Here is a 22140-nt window from a genome sequence, read left to right as displayed (position 1 = left end):
GCCAGTTAGAGCCCAGGCCCACTGAACCAGACAGCCGGTTAGAGCCCAGGCCCACTGAACCAGACAGCCGGTTAGAGCCCAGGCCCACTGAACCAGACAGCCGGTTAGAGCCCAGGCCCACTGAACCAGACAACCGGTTAGAGCCCAGGCACACTGAACCAGACAGCCGGTTAGAGCCCAGGCCCACTGAACCAGACAACCGGTTAGAGCCCAGGCCCACTGAACCAGACAGCTAGTTAGAGCCCAGGCCCACTGAACCAGACAACCGGTTAGAGCCCAGGCCCACTGAACCAGACAGCTAGTTAGAGCCCAGGCCCACTGAACCAGACAACCGGTTAGAGCCCAGGCCCACTGAACCAGACAGCTAGTTAGAGCCCAGGCCCACTGAACCAGACAACCGGTTAGAGCCCAGGCCCACTGAACCAGACAGCTAGTTAGAGCCCAGGCCCACTGAACCAGACAACCGGTTAGAGCCCAGGCCCACTGAACCAGACAGCTAGTTAGAGCCCAGGCCCACTGAACCAGACAGCTAGTTAGAGCCCAGGCCCACTGAACCAGACAGCTAGTTAGAGCCCAGGCCCACTGAACCAGACAACCGGTTAGAGCCCAGGCCCACTGAACCAGACAACCGGTTAGAGCCCAGGCCCACTGAACCAGACAGCTAGTTAGAGCCCAGGCCCACTGAACCAGACAACCGGTTAGAGCCCAGGCCCACTGAACCAGACAACCGGTTAGAGCCCAGGCCCACTGAACCAGACAGCTAGTTAGAGCCCAGGCCCACTGAACCAGACAGCTAGTTAGAGCCCAGGCCCACTGAACCAGACAACCAGTTAGAGCCCAGGCCCACTGAACCAGACAGCCAGTTAGAGCCCAGGCCCACTGAACCAGACAGCCGGTTAGAGCCCAGGCCCACTGAACCAGACAACCGGTTAGAGCCCAGGCCCACTGAACCAGACAGCCAGTTAGAGCCCAGGCCCACTGAACCAGACAGCCGGTTAGAGCCCAGGCCCACTGAACCAGACAGCCGGTTAGAGCCCAGGCCCACTGAACCAGACAGCCGGTTAGAGCCCAGGCCCACTGAACCAGACAACCGGTTAGAGCCCAGGCCCACTGAACCAGACAGCCGGTTAGAGCCCAGGCCCACTGAACCAGACAACCGGTTAGAGCCCAGGCCCACTGAACCAGACAGCTAGTTAGAGCCCAGGCCCACTGAACCAGACAACCGGTTAGAGCCCAGGCCCACTGAACCAGACAGCTAGTTAGAGCCCAGGCCCACTGAACCAGACAACCGGTTAGAGCCCAGGCCCACTGAACCAGACAGCTAGTTAGAGCCCAGGCCCACTGAACCAGACAACCGGTTAGAGCCCAGGCCCACTGAACCAGACAGCCAGTTAGAGCCCAGGCCCACTGAACCAGACAGCCAGTTAGAGCCCAGGCCCACTGAACCAGACAGCCGGTTAGAGCCCAGGCCCACTGAACCAGACAGCCGGTTAGAGCCCAGGCCCACTGAACCAGACAGCCGGTTAGAGCCCAGGCCCACTGAACCAGACAGCCGGTTAGAGCCCAGGCCCACTGAACCAGACAACCGGTTAGAGCCCAGGCCCACTGAACCAGACAACCGGTTAGAGCCCAGGCCCACTGAACCAGACAACCAGTTAGAGCCCAGGCCCACTGAACCAGACAGCCAGTTAGAGCCCAGGCCCACTGAACCAGACAACCAGTTAGAGCTCCATAACAAAGAGAAGAGCCAAAGCTTCATAATCCACCATCAACAAATATCAAGGTCATGTCCTTCTGCTGAATCAGGTTGCTGTGTGACCTTGGCAAGTCAGGGTAAGGAGGACAGCAGCAGTCTAGTACCCCATCTAGATGGGTGTGTTAGTCTCTGGGTCTGGCTGTCTGCTCTCCAGAGGAGGGTGTGTTAGTGTCTGGGTCTGGCTGTCTGCTCTCCAGAGGAGGGTGTGTTAGTGTCTGGGTCTGGCTGTCTCCTCTACAGAGGAGGGTGTGGTAGTGTCTGGGTCTGGCTGTCCCCTCTCCAGAGGAGGGTGTGGTAGTGTCTGGGTCTGGCTGTCCCCTCTACAGAGGAGGGTGTGTTAGTGTCTGGGTCTGGCTGTCTGCTCTACAGAGGAGGGTGTGGTAGTGTCTGGGTCTGGCTGTCTGCTCTACAGAGGAGGGTGTGTTAGTGTCTGGGTCTGGCTGTCTGCTCTCCAGAGGAGGGTGTGGTAGTGTCTGGGTCTGGCTGTCTGCTCTCCAGAGGAGGGTGTGGTAGTGTCTGGGTCTGGCTGTCTGCTCTACAGAGGAGGGTGTGGTAGTGTCTGGGTCTGGCTGTCTCCTCTCCAGAGGAGGGTGTGTTAGTGTCTGGGTCTGGCTGTCTGCTCTACAGAGGAGGGTGTGGTAGTGTCTGGGTCTGGCTGTCTGCTCTACAGAGGAGGGTGTGTTAGTGTCTGGGTCTGGCTGTCTGCTCTACAGAGGAGGGTGTGGTAGTGTCTGGGTCTGGCTGTCTGCTCTACAGAGGAGGGTGTGGTAGTGTCTGGGTCTGGCTGTCTGCTCTACAGAGGAGGGTGTGTTAGTGTCTGGGTCTGGCTGTCTGATCTCCAGAGGAGGGTGTGGTAGTGTCTGGGTCTGGCTGTCTGCTCTACAGAGGAGGGTGTGTTAGTGTCTGGGTCTGGCTGTCTGCTCTACAGAGGAGGGTGTGGTAGTGTCTGGGTCTGGCTGTCCCCACTCCAGAGGAGGGTGTGGTAGTGTCTGGGTCTGGCTGTCTGCTCTCCAGAGGAGGGTGTGGTAGTGTCTGGCTGTCTGCACTCCAGAGGAGGGTGTGGTAGTGTCTGGGTCTGGCTGTCTGCTCTCCAGAGTAGGGTGTGTTAGTGTCTGGGTCTGGCTGTCCCCTCTCCAGAGGAGGGTGTGGTAGTGTCTGGGTCTGGCTGTCCCCTCTACAGAGGAGGGTGTGTTAGTGTCTGGGTCTGGCTGTCTGCTCTACAGAGGAGGGTGTGGTAGTGTCTGGGTCTGGCTGTCCCCTCTACAGAGGAGGGTGTGTTAGTGTCTGGGTCTGGCTGTCTGCTCTACAGAGGAGGGTGTGGTAGTGTCTGGGTCTGGCTGTCTGCTCTCCAGAGGAGGGTGTGTTAGTGTATGGGTCTGGCTGTCTGCTCTACAGAGGAGGGTGTGTTAGTGTCTGGGTCTGGCTGTCTGCTCTACAGAGGAGGGTGTGGTAGTGTCTGGGTCTGGCTGTCTGCTCTACAGAGGAGGGTGTGGTAGTGTCTGGGTCTGGCTGTCTGCTCTCCAGAGGAGGGTGTGGTAGTGTCTGGGTCTGGCTGTCTGCTCTCCAGAGGAGGGTGTGGTAGTGTCTGGCTGTCTGCTCTACAGAGGAGGGTGTGGTAGTGTCTGGGTCTGGCTGTCTGCTCTCCAGAGGAGGGTGTGGTAGTGTCTGGGTCTGGCTGTCTGCTCTCCAGAGGAGGGTGTGGTAGTGTCTGGGTCTGGCTGTCTGCTCTCCAGAGGAGGGTGTGGTAGTGTCTGGGTCTGGCTGTCTGCTCTCCAGAGGAGGGTGTGTTAGTGTCTGGGTCTGGCTGTCCCCTCTCCAGAGGAGGGTGTGGTAGTGTCTGGGTCTGGCTGTCCCCTCTACAGAGGAGGGTGTGTTAGTGTCTGGGTCTGGCTGTCTGCTCTACAGAGGAGGGTGTGGTAGTGTCTGGGTCTGGCTGTCTCCTCTCCAGAGGAGGGTGTGTTAGTGTCTGGGTCTGGCTGTCTGCTCTCCAGAGGAGGGTGTGGTAGTGTCTGGGTCTGGCTGTCTGCTCTCCAGAGGAGGGTGTGTTAGTGTCTGGGTCTGGCTGTCTGCTCTACAGAGGAGGGTGTGGTAGTGTCTGGGTCTGGCTGTCTGATCTCCAGAGGAGGGTGTGGTAGTGTCTGGGTCTGGCTGTCTGCTCTACAGAGGAGGGTGTGTTAGTGTCTGGGTCTGGCTGTCTGCTCTACAGAGGAGGGTGTGGTAGTGTCTGGGTCTGGCTGTCCCCACTCCAGAGGAGGGTGTGGTAGTGTCTGGGTCTGGCTGTCTGCTCTCCAGAGGAGGGTGTGGTAGTGTCTGGCTGTCTGCACTCCAGAGGAGGGTGTGGTAGTGTCTGGGTCTGGCTGTCTGCTCTCCAGAGTAGGGTGTGTTAGTGTCTGGGTCTGGCTGTCCCCTCTCCAGAGGAGGGTGTGGTAGTGTCTGGGTCTGGCTGTCCCCTCTACAGAGGAGGGTGTGTTAGTGTCTGGGTCTGGCTGTCTGCTCTACAGAGGAGGGTGTGGTAGTGTCTGGGTCTGGCTGTCCCCACTCCAGAGGAGGGTGTGGTAGTGTCTGGGTCTGGCTGTCTGCTCTCCAGAGGAGGGTGTGGTAGTGTCTGGCTGTCTGCTCTCCAGAGGAGGGTGTGGTAGTGTCTGGGTCTGGCTGTCTGCTCTCCAGAGGAGGGTGTGTTAGTGTCTGGGTCTGACTGTCCCCTCTCCAGAGGAGGGTGTGGTAGTGTCTGGGTCTGGCTGTCCCCTCTACAGAGGAGGGTGTGTTAGTGTCTGGGTCTGGCTGTCTGCTCTACAGAGGAGGGTGTGGTAGTGTCTGGGTCTGGCTGTCTCCTCTCCAGAGGAGGGTGTGTTAGTGTCTGGGTCTGGCTGTCTGCTCTCCAGAGGAGGGTGTGGTAGTGTCTGGGTCTGGCTGTCTGCTCTCCAGAGGAGGGTGTGGTAGTGTCTGGGTCTGGCTGTCTGATCTCCAGAGGAGGGTGTGGTAGTGTCTGGGTCTGGCTGTCTGCTCTCCAGAGGAGGGTGTGGTAGTGTCTGGGTCTGGCTGTCTGCTCTCCAGAGGAGGGTGTGGTAGTGTCTGGGTCTGGCTGTCTCCTCTCCAGAGGAGGGTGTGGTAGTGTCTGGGTCTGGCTGTCTGCTCTACAGAGGAGGGTGTGGTAGTGTCTGGGTCTGGCTGTCTGCTCTACAGAGGAGGGTGTGGTAGTGTCTGGGTCTGGCTGTCTGCTCTCCAGAGGAGGGTGTGGTAGTGTCTGGGTCTGGCTGTCTGCTCTACAGAGGAGGGTGTGGTAGTGTCTGGGTCTGGCTGTCTGATCTCCAGAGGAGGGTGTGGTAGTGTCTGGGTCTGGCTGTCTGCTCTCCAGAGGAGGGTGTGGTAGTGTCTGGGTCTGGCTGTCTGCTCTACAGAGGAGGGTGTGGTAGTGTCTGGGTCTGGCTGTCTGCTCTCCAGAGGAGGGTGTGGTAGTGTCTGGGTCTGGCTGTCTAATCACCAGAGGAGGGTGTGGTAGTGTCTGGGTCTGGCTGTCCCCTCTCCAAAGGAGGGTGTGGTAGTGTCTGGGTCTGGCTGTCTGCTCTCCAGAGGAGGGTGTGGTAGTGTCTGGGTCTGGCTGTCTGCTCTCCAGAGGAGGGTGTGTTAGTGTCTGGGTCTGGCTGTCCCCTCTCCAGAGGAGGGTGTGGTAGTGTCTGGGTCTGGCTGTCCCCTCTACAGAGGAGGGTGTGTTAGTGTCTGGGTCTGGCTGTCTGCTCTACAGAGGAGGGTGTGGTAGTGTCTGGGTCTGGCTGTCTCCTCTCCAGAGGAGGGTGTGTTAGTGTCTGGGTCTGGCTGTCTGCTCTCCAGAGGAGGGTGTGGTAGTGTCTGGGTCTGGCTGTCTGCTCTCCAGAGGAGGGTGTGTTAGTGTCTGGGTCTGGCTGTCTGCTCTACAGAGGAGGGTGTGGTAGTGTCTGGGTCTGGCTGTCTGCTCTACAGAGGAGGGTGTGGTAGTGTCTGGGTCTGGCTGTCTGCTCTACAGAGGAGGGTGTGTTAGTGTCTGGGTCTGGCTGTCTGATCTCCAGAGGAGGGTGTGGTAGTGTCTGGGTCTGGCTGTCTGCTCTACAGAGGAGGGTGTGTTAGTGTCTGGGTCTGGCTGTCTGCTCTACAGAGGAGGGTGTGGTAGTGTCTGGGTCTGGCTGTCCCCACTCCAGAGGAGGGTGTGGTAGTGTCTGGGTCTGGCTGTCTGCTCTCCAGAGGAGGGTGTGGTAGTGTCTGGCTGTCTGCACTCCAGAGGAGGGTGTGGTAGTGTCTGGGTCTGGCTGTCTGCTCTCCAGAGTAGGGTGTGTTAGTGTCTGGGTCTGGCTGTCCCCTCTCCAGAGGAGGGTGTGGTAGTGTCTGGGTCTGGCTGTCCCCTCTACAGAGGAGGGTGTGTTAGTGTCTGGGTCTGGCTGTCTGCTCTACAGAGGAGGGTGTGGTAGTGTCTGGGTCTGGCTGTCCCCTCTACAGAGGAGGGTGTGTTAGTGTCTGGGTCTGGCTGTCTGCTCTACAGAGGAGGGTGTGGTAGTGTCTGGGTCTGGCTGTCTGCTCTCCAGAGGAGGGTGTGTTAGTGTATGGGTCTGGCTGTCTGCTCTACAGAGGAGGGTGTGTTAGTGTCTGGGTCTGGCTGTCTGCTCTACAGAGGAGGGTGTGGTAGTGTCTGGGTCTGGCTGTCTGCTCTACAGAGGAGGGTGTGGTAGTGTCTGGGTCTGGCTGTCTGCTCTCCAGAGGAGGGTGTGGTAGTGTCTGGGTCTGGCTGTCTGCTCTCCAGAGGAGGGTGTGGTAGTGTCTGGCTGTCTGCTCTACAGAGGAGGGTGTGGTAGTGTCTGGGTCTGGCTGTCTGCTCTCCAGAGGAGGGTGTGGTAGTGTCTGGGTCTGGCTGTCTGCTCTCCAGAGGAGGGTGTGGTAGTGTCTGGGTCTGGCTGTCTGCTCTCCAGAGGAGGGTGTGGTAGTGTCTGGGTCTGGCTGTCTGCTCTCCAGAGGAGGGTGTGGTAGTGTCTGGGTCTGGCTGTCTGCTCTCCAGAGGAGGGTGTGTTAGTGTCTGGGTCTGGCTGTCCCCTCTCCAGAGGAGGGTGTGGTAGTGTCTGGGTCTGGCTGTCCCCTCTACAGAGGAGGGTGTGTTAGTGTCTGGGTCTGGCTGTCTGCTCTACAGAGGAGGGTGTGGTAGTGTCTGGGTCTGGCTGTCTCCTCTCCAGAGGAGGGTGTGTTAGTGTCTGGGTCTGGCTGTCTGCTCTCCAGAGGAGGGTGTGGTAGTGTCTGGGTCTGGCTGTCTGCTCTCCAGAGGAGGGTGTGTTAGTGTCTGGGTCTGGCTGTCTGCTCTACAGAGGAGGGTGTGGTAGTGTCTGGGTCTGGCTGTCTGATCTCCAGAGGAGGGTGTGGTAGTGTCTGGGTCTGGCTGTCTGCTCTACAGAGGAGGGTGTGTTAGTGTCTGGGTCTGGCTGTCTGCTCTACAGAGGAGGGTGTGGTAGTGTCTGGGTCTGGCTGTCCTCACTCCAGAGGAGGGTGTGGTAGTGTCTGGGTCTGGCTGTCTGCTCTCCAGAGGAGGGTGTGGTAGTGTCTGGCTGTCTGCACTCCAGAGGAGGGTGTGGTAGTGTCTGGGTCTGGCTGTCTGCTCTCCAGAGTAGGGTGTGTTAGTGTCTGGGTCTGGCTGTCCCCTCTCCAGAGGAGGGTGTGGTAGTGTCTGGGTCTGGCTGTCCCCTCTACAGAGGAGGGTGTGTTAGTGTCTGGGTCTGGCTGTCTGCTCTACAGAGGAGGGTGTGGTAGTGTCTGGGTCTGGCTGTCCCCACTCCAGAGGAGGGTGTGGTAGTGTCTGGGTCTGGCTGTCTGCTCTCCAGAGGAGGGTGTGGTAGTGTCTGGCTGTCTGCTCTCCAGAGGAGGGTGTGGTAGTGTCTGGGTCTGGCTGTCTGCCCTCCAGAGGAGGGTGTGTTAGTGTCTGGGTCTGGCTGTCCCCTCTCCAGAGGAGGGTGTGGTAGTGTCTGGGTCTGGCTGTCCCCTCTACAGAGGAGGGTGTGTTAGTGTCTGGGTCTGGCTGTCTGCTCTACAGAGGAGGGTGTGGTAGTGTCTGGGTCTGGCTGTCTCCTCTCCAGAGGAGGGTGTGTTAGTGTCTGGGTCTGGCTGTCTGCTCTCCAGAGGAGGGTGTGGTAGTGTCTGGGTCTGGCTGTCTGCTCTCCAGAGGAGGGTGTGTTAGTGTCTGGGTCTGGCTGTCTGCTCTACAGTGGAGGGTGTGGTAGTGTCTGGGTCTGGCTGTCTGCTCTACAGAGGAGGGTGTGGTAGTGTCTGGGTCTGGCTGTCTGCTCTACAGAGGAGGGTGTGTTAGTGTCTGGGTCTGGCTGTCTGATCTCCAGAGGAGGGTGTGGTAGTGTCTGGGTCTGGCTGTCTGCTCTACAGAGGAGGGTGTGTTAGTGTCTGGGTCTGGCTGTCTGCTCTACAGAGGAGGGTGTGGTAGTGTCTGGGTCTGGCTGTCCCCACTCCAGAGGAGGGTGTGGTAGTGTCTGGGTCTGGCTGTCTGCTCTCCAGAGGAGGGTGTGGTAGTGTCTGGCTGTCTGCACTCCAGAGGAGGGTGTGGTAGTGTCTGGGTCTGGCTGTCTGCTCTCCAGAGGAGGGTGTGTTAGTGTATGGGTCTGGCTGTCTGCTCTACAGAGGAGGGTGTGGTAGTGTCTGGGTCTGGCTGTCCCCTCTACAGAGGAGGGTGTGTTAGTGTCTGGGTCTGGCTGTCTGCTCTACAGAGGAGGGTGTGGTAGTGTCTGGGTCTGGCTGTCTGCTCTCCAGAGGAGGGTGTGTTAGTGTATGGGTCTGGCTGTCTGCTCTACAGAGGAGGGTGTGTTAGTGTCTGGGTCTGGCTGTCTGCTCTACAGAGGAGGGTGTGGTAGTGTCTGGGTCTGGCTGTCTGCTCTACAGAGGAGGGTGTGGTAGTGTCTGGGTCTGGCTGTCTGCTCTCCAGAGGAGGGTGTGGTAGTGTCTGGGTCTGGCTGTCTGCTCTCCAGAGGAGGGTGTGGTAGTGTCTGGCTGTCTGCTCTACAGAGGAGGGTGTGGTAGTGTCTGGGTCTGGCTGTCTGCTCTCCAGAGGAGGGTGTGGTCGTGTCTGGGTCTGGCTGTCTGCTCTCCAGAGGAGGGTGTGGTAGTGTCTGGGTCTGGCTGTCTGCTCTACAGAGGAGGGTGTGGTAGTGTCTGGGTCTGGCTGTCTGCTCTCCAGAGGAGGGTGTGGTAGTGTCTGGGTCTGGTTGTCTGCTCTACAGAGGAGGGTGTGGTAGTGTCTGGGTCTGGCTGTCTGCTCTCCAGAGGAGGGTGTGGTAGTGTCTGGGTCTGGCTGTCTGCTCTCCAGAGGAGGGTGTGTTAGTGTCTGGGTCTGGCTGTCTCCTCTCCAGAGGAGGGTGTGTTAGTGTCTGGGTCTGGCTGTCTGCTCTCCAGAGGAGGGTGTGGTAGTGTCTGGGTCTGGCTGTCTGCTCTCCAGAGGAGGGTGTGGTAGTGTCTGGGTCTGGCTGTCTGCTCTACAGGGGAGGGTGTGGTAGTGTCTGGGTCTGGCTGTCTGCTCTACAGAGGAGGGTGTGGTAGTGTCTGGGTCTGGCTGTCTGCTCTCCAGAGGAGGGTGTGGTAGTGTCTGGGTCTGGCTGTCTGATCTCCAGAGGAGGGTGTGGTAGTGTCTGGGTCTGGCTGTCTGCTCTCCAGAGGAGGGTGTGGTAGTGTCTGGGTCTGGCTGTCTGCTCTCCAGAGGAGGGTGTGGTAGTGTCTGGGTCTGGCTGTCTCCTCTCCAGAGGAGGGTGTGGTAGTGTCTGGGTCTGGCTGTCTGCTCTACAGAGGAGGGTGTGGTAGTGTCTGGGTCTGGCTGTCTGCTCTACAGAGGAGGGTGTGGTAGTGTCTGGGTCTGGCTGTCTGCTCTCCAGAGGAGGGTGTGGTAGTGTCTGGGTCTGGCTGTCTGCTCTACAGAGGAGGGTGTGGTAGTGTCTGGGTCTGGCTGTCTGATCTCCAGAGGAGGGTGTGGTAGTGTCTGGGTCTGGCTGTCTGCTCTCCAGAGGAGGGTGTGGTAGTGTCTGGGTCTGGCTGTCTGCTCTACAGAGGAGGGTGTGGTAGTGTCTGGGTCTGGCTGTCTGCTCTCCAGAGGAGGGTGTGGTAGTGTCTGGGTCTGGCTGTCTGCTCTCCAGAGGAGGGTGTGGTAGTGTCTGGGTCTGGCTGTCCCCTCTCCAAAGGAGGGTGTGGTAGTGTCTGGGTCTGGCTGTCTGCTCTCCAGAGGAGGGTGTGGTAGTGTCTGGGTCTGGCTGTCTGCTCTCCAGAGGAGGGTGTGTTAGTGTCTGGGTCTGGGTCTGGCTGTCTGCTCTCCAGAGGAGGGTGTGGTAGTGTCTGGGTCTGGCTGTCTGCTCTCCAGAGGAGGGTGTGGTAGTGTCTGGGTCTGGTTGTCTGCTCTACAGAGGAGGGTGTGGTAGTGTCTGGGTCTGGCTGTCCCCTCTACAGAGGAGGGTGTGTTAGTGTCTGGGTCTGGCTGTCTGCTCTACAGAGGAGGGTGTGGTAGTGTCTGGGTCTGGTTGTCTGCTCTACAGAGGAGGGTGTGGTAGTGTCTGGGTCTGGCTGTCTGCTCTACAGAGGAGGGTGTGGTAGTGTCTGGGTCTGGCTGTCTGCTCTGTGCAGGATGTGTATGCCCTCCGTCAGGCTTCAGTAAGCACTGAGGGAAAATAGCTAGAATAAACTGTGGATGCCTCATTCCCCCAGCAGACATTTTGAATACTTGATGTATCATTGTACAGACTCCAGCTGACCTAAGGGGAAGGGCAACAGTAGATGAAGTTGAGGAGGGAAGAATTATTAAAAATATATACAGTATATACATTTTACCTTTATTTTACCAGACCGATCAATTAAGAAAGAAAGTCTTAATCACAGCCTGGCATGGGGGGAGTAGGCGACAAACAGTATTCCATACTCAGTCAGAAAACATACAGTGCATTCCGAAAGTATTCAGACCCCTTGACTTTTTCCACATTTTGCTACGTTACAGCCTTATTCTAAAATTGATTAAATTGTTTTTTTCCCCTCATCAATCTACACACAATACCCAATAATAACAAAGCAAAAACAGGTTTTAGACATTTTTGCAAATCTATTAAAAATCAGAAACTGAAATATCACATTTACAGTGCCTTGCAAAAGTATTCATCCCCCTTGGCATTTTTCCTATTTTGTTGCATTACAACCTGTAATTTAAATGGATTTTTATTTGGATTTCATGTAAATGGACATACACAAAATAGTCAAAATTGGTGAAGTGAAATAAAATAAAAAATGTCTTTCAAAATATTCAACCAAAAGAAATAACGGAAAAGTGGTGCGTGCATATGTATTCGCCCCCTTTGCTATGAAGCCCCTAAATAAATTCTGGTGCAACCAATTACCTTCAGAAGTCACATGATTAGTTAAATAAAGTCCACCTGTGTGCAATCTAAGTGTCACATGATCTGTCACATGATCTCAGTATATATACACATGTTCTGAAAGGCCCCAGAGTCTGCAACACCACTAAGCAAGGGGCACCACCAAGCAAGCGGCACCATGAAGACCAAGGAGCTCTCCAAACAGGTCAGGGACAAAGTTGTGGAGAAGTACAGATCAGGGTTGGGTTATATAAAAATATCAGAAATGTTGAACATCCCACGGTGCACCATTAAATATATTATTTAAAAAATGGAAAGACTATGGCACCACAACAAACCTGCCAAGAGAGGGCCTCCCACCAAAACTCACGGACCAGGCAAGGAGGGCATTAATCAGATAGGCAACAAAGAGACCAAAGATAACCCTGAAGGAGCTGCAAAGCTCCACAGCGGAGATTGGAGTATCTGTCCATAGGACCACTTTAAGCCGTACACTCCACAGAGCTGGGCTTTACGGAAGAGTGGTCAGAAAAAAGCCATTGCTTAAAGGAAAAAATAAGCAAACACGTTTGGTGTTCGCCAAAAGGCATGTGGGAGACTCCCCAAACATATGGAAGAAGATACTCTGGTCAGATGAGACTAAAATTTAGCTTTTTGGCCATCAAGGAAAACGCTATGTCTGGCGCAAACCCAACACCTCTCATCACCCCGAGAACACCAACCCCACAGTGAAGCATGGTGGTGGCAGCATCATGCTGTGGGGATGTTTTTCCATCAGCAGGGACTGAGAAACTGGTCAGAATTGAAGGAATGATGGATGGCGCTAAATACAGGGATATTCTTGAGGGAAACCTGTTTCCTTCTGGAAGGTTCTCCCATCTCCACAGAGGAACTCTGGAGCTCTGTTAGAGTGACCATCGTGTTCTTGGTCACCTCCCTGACCAAGGCCCTTCTCCCCCGATTGCTCAGTTTGGCCGGGCGGCCAGCTCTAGAAAGAGTCTTGGTGGTTCCAAACTTCTTCCATTTAAGAATGGAGACCAGTGTTCTCGGGGACCTTCAATGCTGCAGACATTTTTTGGTACCCTTCCCCAGATCTGTGCCTCGACACAATCCTGTCTTGGAGCTTTTGGACAACTCCTTCGACCTCATGGCTTGGTTTTTGCTCTGACATGCACTGTCAACTGTGGGACCTTGTATAGACAGGTGTGTGCCTTTCCAAATCATGTCCAATCAATTGTATTTACCACAGGTGGACTCCAATCAAGTTGTAGAAACATCTCAAGGATGATCATTGGAAACAGGATGCACCTGAGCTGAATTTCGAGTCTCATAGCAAAGGGTCTGAATACTTATGTAAATAAGGTATTTCTGCTTCTTTTGTTAAATACATTTGCAACATTTTTGAAAAACCAGTTTTCACTTTGTCATTATGGGGTATTGTGTGTAGATTGATGAGGAAAACATGTAATTTAATCACTTTTAGAATAAGGCTGTAACGTAACAAAAATGTGGAAATAGTCAAGGGGTCTGAATACTTTCCGAATGTACTGTATGAGTCATACAAACACTATCCCAGCGTCAGTCAGAACACATATGGGTCAAACACTATCCCATCCTCAGTCAGAACACATATGGGTCAAACACTATCCCATCCTCAGTCAGAACACACATGGGTCATACACTATCCCATCCTCAGTCAGAACACATATGGGTCATACACTATCCCATCCTCAGTCAGAACACACATGGGTCCAATAACCTGAACAACAACATGTGTGTTGTAACCAGTTGTTAGCTACCATATTGGCAGAGATCATTTACATATTTGCTGCAATATCCCAGGGAGAATGATGTCAGCACACTGCATACTTTTGACCAGAGCCCTACACTATGTGCACTACATAGAGAACTGGGCAGCATTTGGGATGAAGCCTCAGTGTGGGTCCTATATAAAGAGGAGAGTTATGGCTGTGTCCCGTAAGCTTAGCGTCGGATAGGACCATATACATCACCATCCCAGATCAACAAGCTAAAATGTACGTGATGTGCAGGCGTGATTCATCCGAGTACCTGGTGCATTCTATCTGCATAAATCCACTTATTGGTTTGCTGCCCGTAGCCTGGCGCGGTGGATAATCTCTCTGCTCGCTGGAGTGGAAGACAACCAATGGTTGGATGGATGGACAGAGACTATATAGATAGAGGGGGACTACTGTTTGTATGCATGCTGCAGAATCCGGAGAGGAGATTATTCACTATGTAAGGACTTCAATCAGATACAAGCACAGAATCACAGATAAAGGGCTTCAGTTTGAGAAACCAGAAACATGCTGATTGAGTTAGAATACAGTGAGGGAAAAAAAGTATTTGATCCCCTGCTGATTTTGTACGTTTGCCGACTGACAAAGAAATGATCAGTCTATAATTTTAATGGGGCGGCAGGTAGCTTAGTGGTTAAGAGCGTTGTGCCAGTAAACAAAAGGTTGCTGGTTCTAATCCCCGAGCAGACTAGGTGAAAAATCTGTCGATGTGCCCTTGAGCAAGACACTTAACCCTAATTGCTCCTGTAAATTGCTCTGGATAAGAGCGTCTGCTAAATGACAAAAAAATTAAAAATTAAAAACTTTGAACAGTGAGAGACAGAATAACAACAAGAAAATCCAGAAAAACGCATGTCAAAAACGTTATAAATTGATTTGCATTTTAATTAGGGAAATAAGTATTTGACCCCTCTGCAAAACATGACTTAGTACTTGATGGCAAAACCGTTGTTGGCAATCACAGAGGTCAGACATTTCTTGTAGTTGGCCACCAGGTTTGCACACATCTCAGGAGGGATTTTGTCCCACTACTCTTTGCAGATCTTCTCCAAGTCATTAAGGTTTCGAGCCTGACGTTTGGCAACTCGAACCTTCAGCTCCCTCCACAGATTTTCTATGGGGTTAAGGTCTGGAGACTGGCTAGGCCACTTCAGGACCTTAATGTGCTTCTTCTTGAGCCACTCCTTTGTTGCCTTGGCCGTGTGTTTTGGGTCATTGTCATGCTGGAATACCCATCCACAACCCATTTTCAATGTCCTGGCTGAGGGAAGGAGGTTCTCACCCAAGATTTGACTGTACATGGCCCCGTCCATCGTCCCTTTGATGCAGTGAAGTTGTCCTGTCCCCTTAGCAGAAAAACACCCCCAAAGCATAATGTTTCCACCTCCATGTTTGACGATGGGGATGGTGTTCTTGGGGTCATAGGCAGCATTCCTCCTCCTCCAAACACGGAGAGTTGAGTTGATGCCAAAGAGCTCGATTTTGGTCTCATCTGACCACAACACTTTCACCCAGTTCTCCTCTGAATCATTCAGATGTTCATTGGCAAACTTCAGACGGCCCTGTATATGTGATTTCTTGAGCAGGGGGACCTTGCGGGCACTGCAGGATTTCAGTCCTTCACGGCGTAGTGTGCTACCAATTGTTTTCTTGGTGACTATGGTCCCAGCTGCCTTGAGATCATTGACAAGATCCTCCCGTGTAGTTCTGGGCTGATTCCTCACCGTTCTCATGATCATTGCAACTCCACGAGGTGAGATCTTGCATGGAGCCCCAGGCCGAGGGAGATTCACAGTTATTTTGTGTTTCTTCCATTTGCGAATAATCACACCAACTGTTGTCACCTTCTCACCAAGCTAATTGGCGATGGTCTTGTAGCCCATTCCAGCCTTGTGTAGGTCTACAATCTTGTCCCTGACATCCTTGGAGAGCTCTTTGGTCTTGGCCATGGTGGAGAGTTTGGAATCTGATTGATTGATTGCTTCTGTGGACAGGTGTCTTTTATACAGGTAACAAGCTGATATTATGAGCACTCCCTTTAAAAGTGTGCTCCTAATCTCAGCTCGTTATCTGTATAAAAGACACCTGGGAGCCAGAAATCTTTCTGATTGAGAGGGGGTCAAATACTTATTTCCCTCATTAAAATGCAAATAAATTTATAACATTTTTGACATGCGTTTTTCTGGATTTTGTTGTTATTCTGTCTCTCACTGTTCAAATAAACCTACCATTAAAATTATAGACTGATCATTTCTTTGTCAGTGGGCAAACGTACAAAATCAGCAGGGGATCAAATATGTTTTTCCCTCACTGTAACAGACTGGAAGCTTTAAAAGGAGGGTGGTGCTTGAAATCATTGTTCTTCCTATGTTAACCATGGTTACCTGCAAGAAAACATGTGCCGTCATCATTGCTTTGCACAAAAAGGGCTTCACAGGCAAGGATATTGTTGCTAGTATGATTGCACCTAAATCAACCATTTATCGGATCATCAAGAACTTCAAGGAGAGAGGTTCAATTGATGTGAAGAAGGCGAGCAAGCGCCAGGACCGTCTCCTAAAGTTGATTCAGCTGTGGGATCGGGGCACCACCAGTGCAGAGCTTGCTCAGGAATGGCAGCAGGCAGGTGTGAGTGCATCTGCATGCACAGTGAGGCAAAAACTTTTGGAGGAAGGCCTGGTGTCAAGAAGGGCAGCAAAGAAGCCACTTCTCTCCAGGAAAAACATCAGGGACAGACTGATATTCTGCAAAAGGTACAAGGATTGGACTGCTGAGGACTGGGGTAAAGTCATTTTCTCTGATGAATCCCCTTTCCGATTGTTTGGGGCATCCGGAAAACACCTTGTCCGGAGAAGACAAGGTGAGCGCTACCATCACCCTGCCTTACACAGTAAGCGGCACAGGTCCTAATCCAGGCACTTGTCATCTCCCGTCTGGATTACTGCAACTCGCTGTTGGCTGGGCTCCCTGCCTGTGCCCCACCTCTTTAAGGAATACCTGGGATAGGATAAAGTATTCCTTCTAACCCCCCCCCCCCCCCCCCAAATTGTAAAGTGGTTATCCCACTGGCTATAGGGTGAACGCACCAATTTGTGAGTCGCTCTGGCTAAGAGCGTCTGCTAAATGACGTTAATGTGCCCTTGAGCAAGGCACTTAACCCTAATTGCTCCTGTAAGTCGCTCTGGTTAAGAGCGTCTGCTAAATGACTAAAATGTAAATGTAAATGTAATTAAACCCCTACAACTCATCCAGAATGCCGCAGACCGTCTGGTGTTCAACCTTCCCAAGTTCTCTCACGTCACCCCGCTCCTCCGCACACTCCACTGGCTTCCAGTTGAAGCTCGCATCTGTTACAAGACCATGGTGCTTGCCTATGGAGCTGTGAGGGGAACGGCACCTCTGTACCTTCAGGCTCTGATCAGTCCCTACACCCAAACGAGGGCATTGCGTTCATCCACCTCTGGCCTGCTGGCTCCCCTTCCTCTGCGGAAGCATAGTTCCCGCTCAGCCCAGTCAAAACTGTTCGCTGCTCTGGCACCCCAATGGTGGAACAAGCTCCCTCACGACGCCAGGACAGCGGAGTCACTCACCACCTTCCGGAGACATTTGAAACCCCACCTCTTTAAGGAATACCTGGGATAGGATAAAGTAATCCTTCTACCCCCCGCCCCCTAAAAAAAAAAAAGAAAAAAAAAGAAAATGTAAAGTGGTTATCCCACTGGCTATAGGGTGAATGCACCAATTTGTAAGTCGCTCTGGATAAGAGCGTCTGCTAAATGACGTAAATGTAAATGTGTCATGCCAACAGTAAAGCATCCTGAGACCATTCATGTGTGGGGTTGCTTCTCAGCCAAGGGAGTGGGCTCACTCACAATTTTGCCTAAGAACACAGCCATGAATAAAGAATGGTACCAACACATCCTCTGAGAGCAACTTCTCCCAACCATCCAAGAACAGTTTGGTGACGACCAATGCCTTTTCCAGCATGATGGAGCACCTTGCCATAAGTGATAACTAAGTGGCTCGGGGAACAAAACATCGACATTTTGGGTCCATGGCCAGGAAACTCCCCAGACCTTAATCCCATTGAGAACTTGTGGTCGATCCTCAAGAGGCGGGTGGACAAACAAAAACCATCAAATTCTGACAAACTCCAAGCATTGATTATGCAAGAATGGGCTGCCATCAGTCAGGATGTGGCCCAGAAGTGAATTGACAGCATGCCAGGGCGGATTGCAGAGGTCTTGAAAAAGAAGGGTCAACACTGCAAATATTGACTCTTTGCATAAACTTTTAATGTAATTGTCAATAAAAGCCTTTGACACTTATGGAATGCTTGTAATTATAATTCAGTATACCATAGTAACATCTGACAAAAATATCTCATAACACTGAAGCAGCAAACTTTGTGAAGACCAATACTGGTGTCATTCTCAAAACTTTGGACTGCCTGACTGGCTGGCTGAGTGAGTGAGTGAGTGAGTGAGTGAGTGAGTGAGTGAGTGAGTGAGTGAGTGAGTGAGTGAGTGGCTGAGTGAGTGAGTGAGTGAGTGAGTGAGTGAGTGAGTGAGTGAGTGAGTGAGTGAGTGAGTGAGTGAGTGAGTGAGTGAGTGAGTGAGTGAGTGAGTGAGTGAGTGAGTGAGTGAGTGAGTGAGTGAGTGGCTGGCTGGCTGGCTGGCTAAGTGACTGGCTGGCTGGCAGAGTGACTGGCTGGCTGGCAGAGTGACTGAGAAGTAAACAGTGCTAGAGGATTCGTCTTTGCTGAAGCCCACAACTGTGTGTGTGTGTGTCGTTGCTAGGAGGAGAGGATGGAGAGCGTCACCCTAACTACAGCACGGTTCAGACAGACAACACCAGTCCAGGCTGTCTGGACCTGCTAATTGATAGTTTTGCATACGGCCGGCCCGCTCTCCGCTAACTCATGCCCTTTACTCCACCAGCCCCTCTTGGCTGGGCTAACCGATACTACACCATGTGGCGAGCAGATGGAGCAACAAGGCTGCCAGGAAAGGCTTCCTTAGCCCTGGTCCACACCCAAAACATTACAAACACTACCAAAAATAAATAAATACATTTAGTCCCTTCAGCCAGGCGGATGCCTTCCCCAACACACAAATGAGTTGTTCCAGCCATTTTATTCTCCCAGCCTGGGCCCACTGACAGAGAGACAGCCGTCCCAACAGAATAACATGAAGCTAATTTACGTAGGGGAATTTCATTTCACAATTAAAGTGACACAGGGTGAACCTCAAAGTAATTATTATGAGCAGGGCTTGTGTCCAAAAATGGCCCCCTATACCCTATGAGTGCCAGGACATTGGGCCAGGACGTATGGCCAGGACCCAGTCTGCTGGGCTTGGACAACTGGGGACAGATTGGGAGCCAATTGCTTACTATTTATGAATTCATTGTCTGAATAATTGTATGAATGTATATTTGTGCTCGTGGACTAGGGTGGTCTAGCGGTTTAAGTTATGAATTGTCATCCTCTCTCTATATTTCCCCTCTGTCATCCTCTATCTTTCCTCACTGTCATCCTCCCTGTCATCCTCTCTCTATATTTCCTCTGTCATCCTCTCTCAATCTTTCCCCTCTGTCATCCTCTCTCTATCTTTCCCCACTGTCATCCTCCTTGTCATCCTCTCTCTATATTTCCATACTGTCATCCTCTATCTTTCCTCACTGTCATCCTCTCTCTTTCTATTAAATACAGTAATTAAAGACCTTAAAAACATTCATATTTGTACTTACATTCTTGAGATGACCGGTGACGGAAGGTGAATCGCAGGTGGCTTCGGTTCACGTCTTCAATTGGGATGGCAACCTTGAGGTTAAACAGTAAGGCAGGAGACAGGCAGCTCAATGGAACTCAATGCATCTCAAATTAAAGTACACACATTTACACACACACACACACACACACTCACAAACACACAAGGGTACAGACACACTAACCTTGATGGTTTCAAACCAGCGTGGCTGTTTGACCTGGTAGTAGATGACAGACTGGTACTCCAAGATGTCCTCGTCTCCAGCACCAGGGTACATCACATTCTGAACCAGAGAGAGAGGTGGTTATGGAGAATGTATTTGAATATAATAATAATATTATATACCATTTAGCAGATGCTTTAATCCAAAGATTAAAGTTATCCATGCATACATTTTACATACGGGTGGTCCCTGGAATCAAACCACTATCCTGTAAGAGCCATGCTCTACTGACTGAGTTACAGAGGACCAAGAGCCATGCTCTACTGAGTTACAGAGGACCAAGAGCCATGCTCTACTGAGTTACAGAGGACCAAGAGCCATGCTCTACTGAGTTACAGAGGACCAAGAGCCATGCTCTACTGAGTTACAGAGGACCAAGAGCCATGCTCTACTGAGTTACAGAGGACCAAGAGCCATGCTCTACTGAGTTACAGAGGACCAAGAGCCATTCTCTACTGAGTTACAGAGGACCAAGAGCCATGCTCTACTGAGTTACAGAGGACCAAGAGCCATGCTCTACCAACTGAGTTACAGAGGACCAAGAGCCATGCTCTACCAACTGAGTTACAGAGGACCAAGAGCCATGCTCTACCAACTGAGTTACAGAGGACCAAGAGCCATTCTCTACTGAGTTACAGAGGACCAAGAGCCATGCTCTACCAACTGAGTTACAGAGGACCAAGAGCCATGCTCTACTGACTGAGTTACAGAGGACCAAGAGCCATGCTCTACTGACTGAGTTACAGAGGACCAAGAGCCATGCTCTACTGACTGAGTTACAGAGGACCAAGAGCCATGCTCTACTGACTGAGTTACAGAGGACCAAGAGCCATGCTCTACTGAGTTACAGAGGACCAAGAGCCATGCTCTACTGAGTTACAGAGGACCAAGAGCCATGCTCTACTGAGTTACAGAGGACCAAGAGCCATGCTCTACCAACTGAGTTACAGAGGACCAAGAGCCATGCTCTACTGAGTTACAGAGGACCAAGAGTCATGCTCTACTGAGTTACAGAGGACCAAGAGCCATGCTCTACCAACTGAGTTACAGAGGACCAAGAGCCATGCTCCACTGAGTTACAGACGACCAAGAGTCATGCTCTACTGAGTTACAGAGGACCAAGAGCCATGCTCTACCAACTGAGTTACAGAGGACCAAGAGCCATGCTCTACTGAGTTACAGAGGACCAAGAGCCATGCTCTACTGAGTTACAGAGGACCAAGAGCCATGCTCTACTGACTGAGTTACAGAGGACCAAGAGCCATGCTCTACCAACTGAGTTACAGAGGACCAAGAGCCATGCTCTACTGAGTTACAGAGGACCAAGAGCCATGCTCTACTGACTGAGTTACAGAGGACCAAGAGCCATGCTCTACCAACTGAGTTACAGAGGACCAAGAGCCATGCTCTACTGAGTTACAGAGGACCAAGAGCCATGCTCTACTGAGTTACAGAGGACCAAGAGCCATGCTCTACTGAGTTACAGAGGACCAAGAGCCATGCTCTACTGAGTTACAGAGGACCAAGAGCCATGCTCTACTGAGTTACAGAGGACCAAGAGCCATGCTCTACTGAGTTACAGAGGACCAAGAGCAGGAGATGAGTGAGTGATGAAGGTGATTGATTACTCTGACGATAACACAGGACAACACATAAAACACAGGACAACACAGGACAACACAACACAACACAGGACAACACAACACAACACAACACAACAACACAACACAGGACAACACAACACAGGACAACACAACACAGGCCAACACAACACAACACAACACAGGACAACACAACACAGGACAACACAACACAACACAGGACAACACAACACAAGACAACACAACACAACACAACACAACACAACACAGGCCAACACAACACAGGACAACACAACACAGGACAACACAACACAACACAAGACAACACAACACAGGACAACACAAGACAATACAACACAACACAACACAGGACAACACAACACAGGACAACACAACACAGGACAACACAACACAACACAACACAGGACAACACAACACAACACAACACAGGACAACACAACACAACACAACACAGGACAACACAACACAGGACAGCACAACACAACACAATACAGGACAACAACACAACACAGGACAACACAACACAACACAGGACAACACACCACAGGACAGGACAACACAGTACAGGACAACACAACACAACACAGGCCAACACAACACAGGCCAACACAACACAGGCCAACATGTACATATATGAGTATAGTATGGATATGGGCTGAACCATAAAGTATTTCTATTCAAAATGACAGACTCATGTGGTTGCTATCCTAATTATGTCCCTGGCATTATCATTACTTTCAGAGCACACCGTAAAGCACATGTAGTATGTTTTCACATTAAATAGCACAACCTCCATATATCCTCATTGGGCTGTCTTAATGCTAAGGCTGTGTTAATATAAAGCATGAACTCCAGCCAGCCTGCCTACTCCACCAACCCTAACTACCCAGAAAACACCCTGCTTAATTAGAAATATATGACTAATTAAATATTAAATTGAGCACTACTGCCTTTGCTGCTGCAGTGTGTGTGTGTGTGTGTGTGTGTGTGTGTGTGTGTGTGTGTGTGTGTGTGTGTGTGTGTGTGTGTGTGTGTGTGTTGCTGGAGAGACCAGCTGGTGCTACAGGTCCAGACAGGTCATTAGCTTCCAGTAGCGGATCCCTGTAAACCACTGGGGGGTCAGGTCCTCACTGTAAACCACTGGGGAGGGGGGGGGGGGGGGGGTCAGGGTCTCGCTGTAAACCACTGGGGGGGTCAGGTCCTCACTGTAAACCACTGGGGGGGAGGGGCCTCTCTGTAAACCACTGGGGGGGGGGGGGGGGGCAAAATGTGTAGAATTGCAGGAAACTAGCTGTAAAACTGCACGTTTTTCTCTCTGCCCCATGGCAAAGTCAAAGGGGGGTATGGATGTGGGTACGCAGACCCATGAGCCACTGCGGCCCCTCATGATGAGTTCAGTTTTTTTGTGGCCCCCACCACCATCAAAGTTGCCCATCCCTGCTCTAAACCAATTACAACCTGCTGAGAGCACCGTTCAGCCAATCTAAATCCAGTGGTGTAAAGTACTTAAGTAAAAATACTTTAAAGTACTACTTAAGGAGTTTTGGGGGGGGTATCTGTACTTTACTATTTAGATTTTTGACTACTTTTAC

General features: G+C 51.9%; 1 protein-coding gene across 1 annotated transcript in view; it reads right to left on the bottom strand.

Moving 5' to 3' along the window:
* Window positions 1-22140, bottom strand: part of LOC311122203 (dedicator of cytokinesis protein 1-like) — a gene marked incomplete at both ends in the record, with an annotated part of 60642 nt that overhangs the window by 3363 nt on the left and 35139 nt on the right. The window contains 2 exons of the mRNA XM_084196591.1: window positions 18684-18756; window positions 18888-18986. Of these exons, the coding sequence (XP_084052717.1) occupies window positions 18684-18756; window positions 18888-18986 (172 nt within the window). The remainder of the gene's footprint in view (window positions 1-18683; window positions 18757-18887; window positions 18987-22140) is intronic.

This window comes from Coregonus lavaretus (genome assembly GCF_964263955.1).
Source record: "Coregonus lavaretus genome assembly, contig: HAP1_SCAFFOLD_3589, whole genome shotgun sequence".
Lineage (NCBI taxonomy): Eukaryota > Metazoa > Chordata > Actinopteri > Salmoniformes > Salmonidae > Coregonus > Coregonus lavaretus.
Note: the sequence above shows the minus strand (reverse complement) of the source record. Positions and strands in the feature narration are given on the sequence as shown.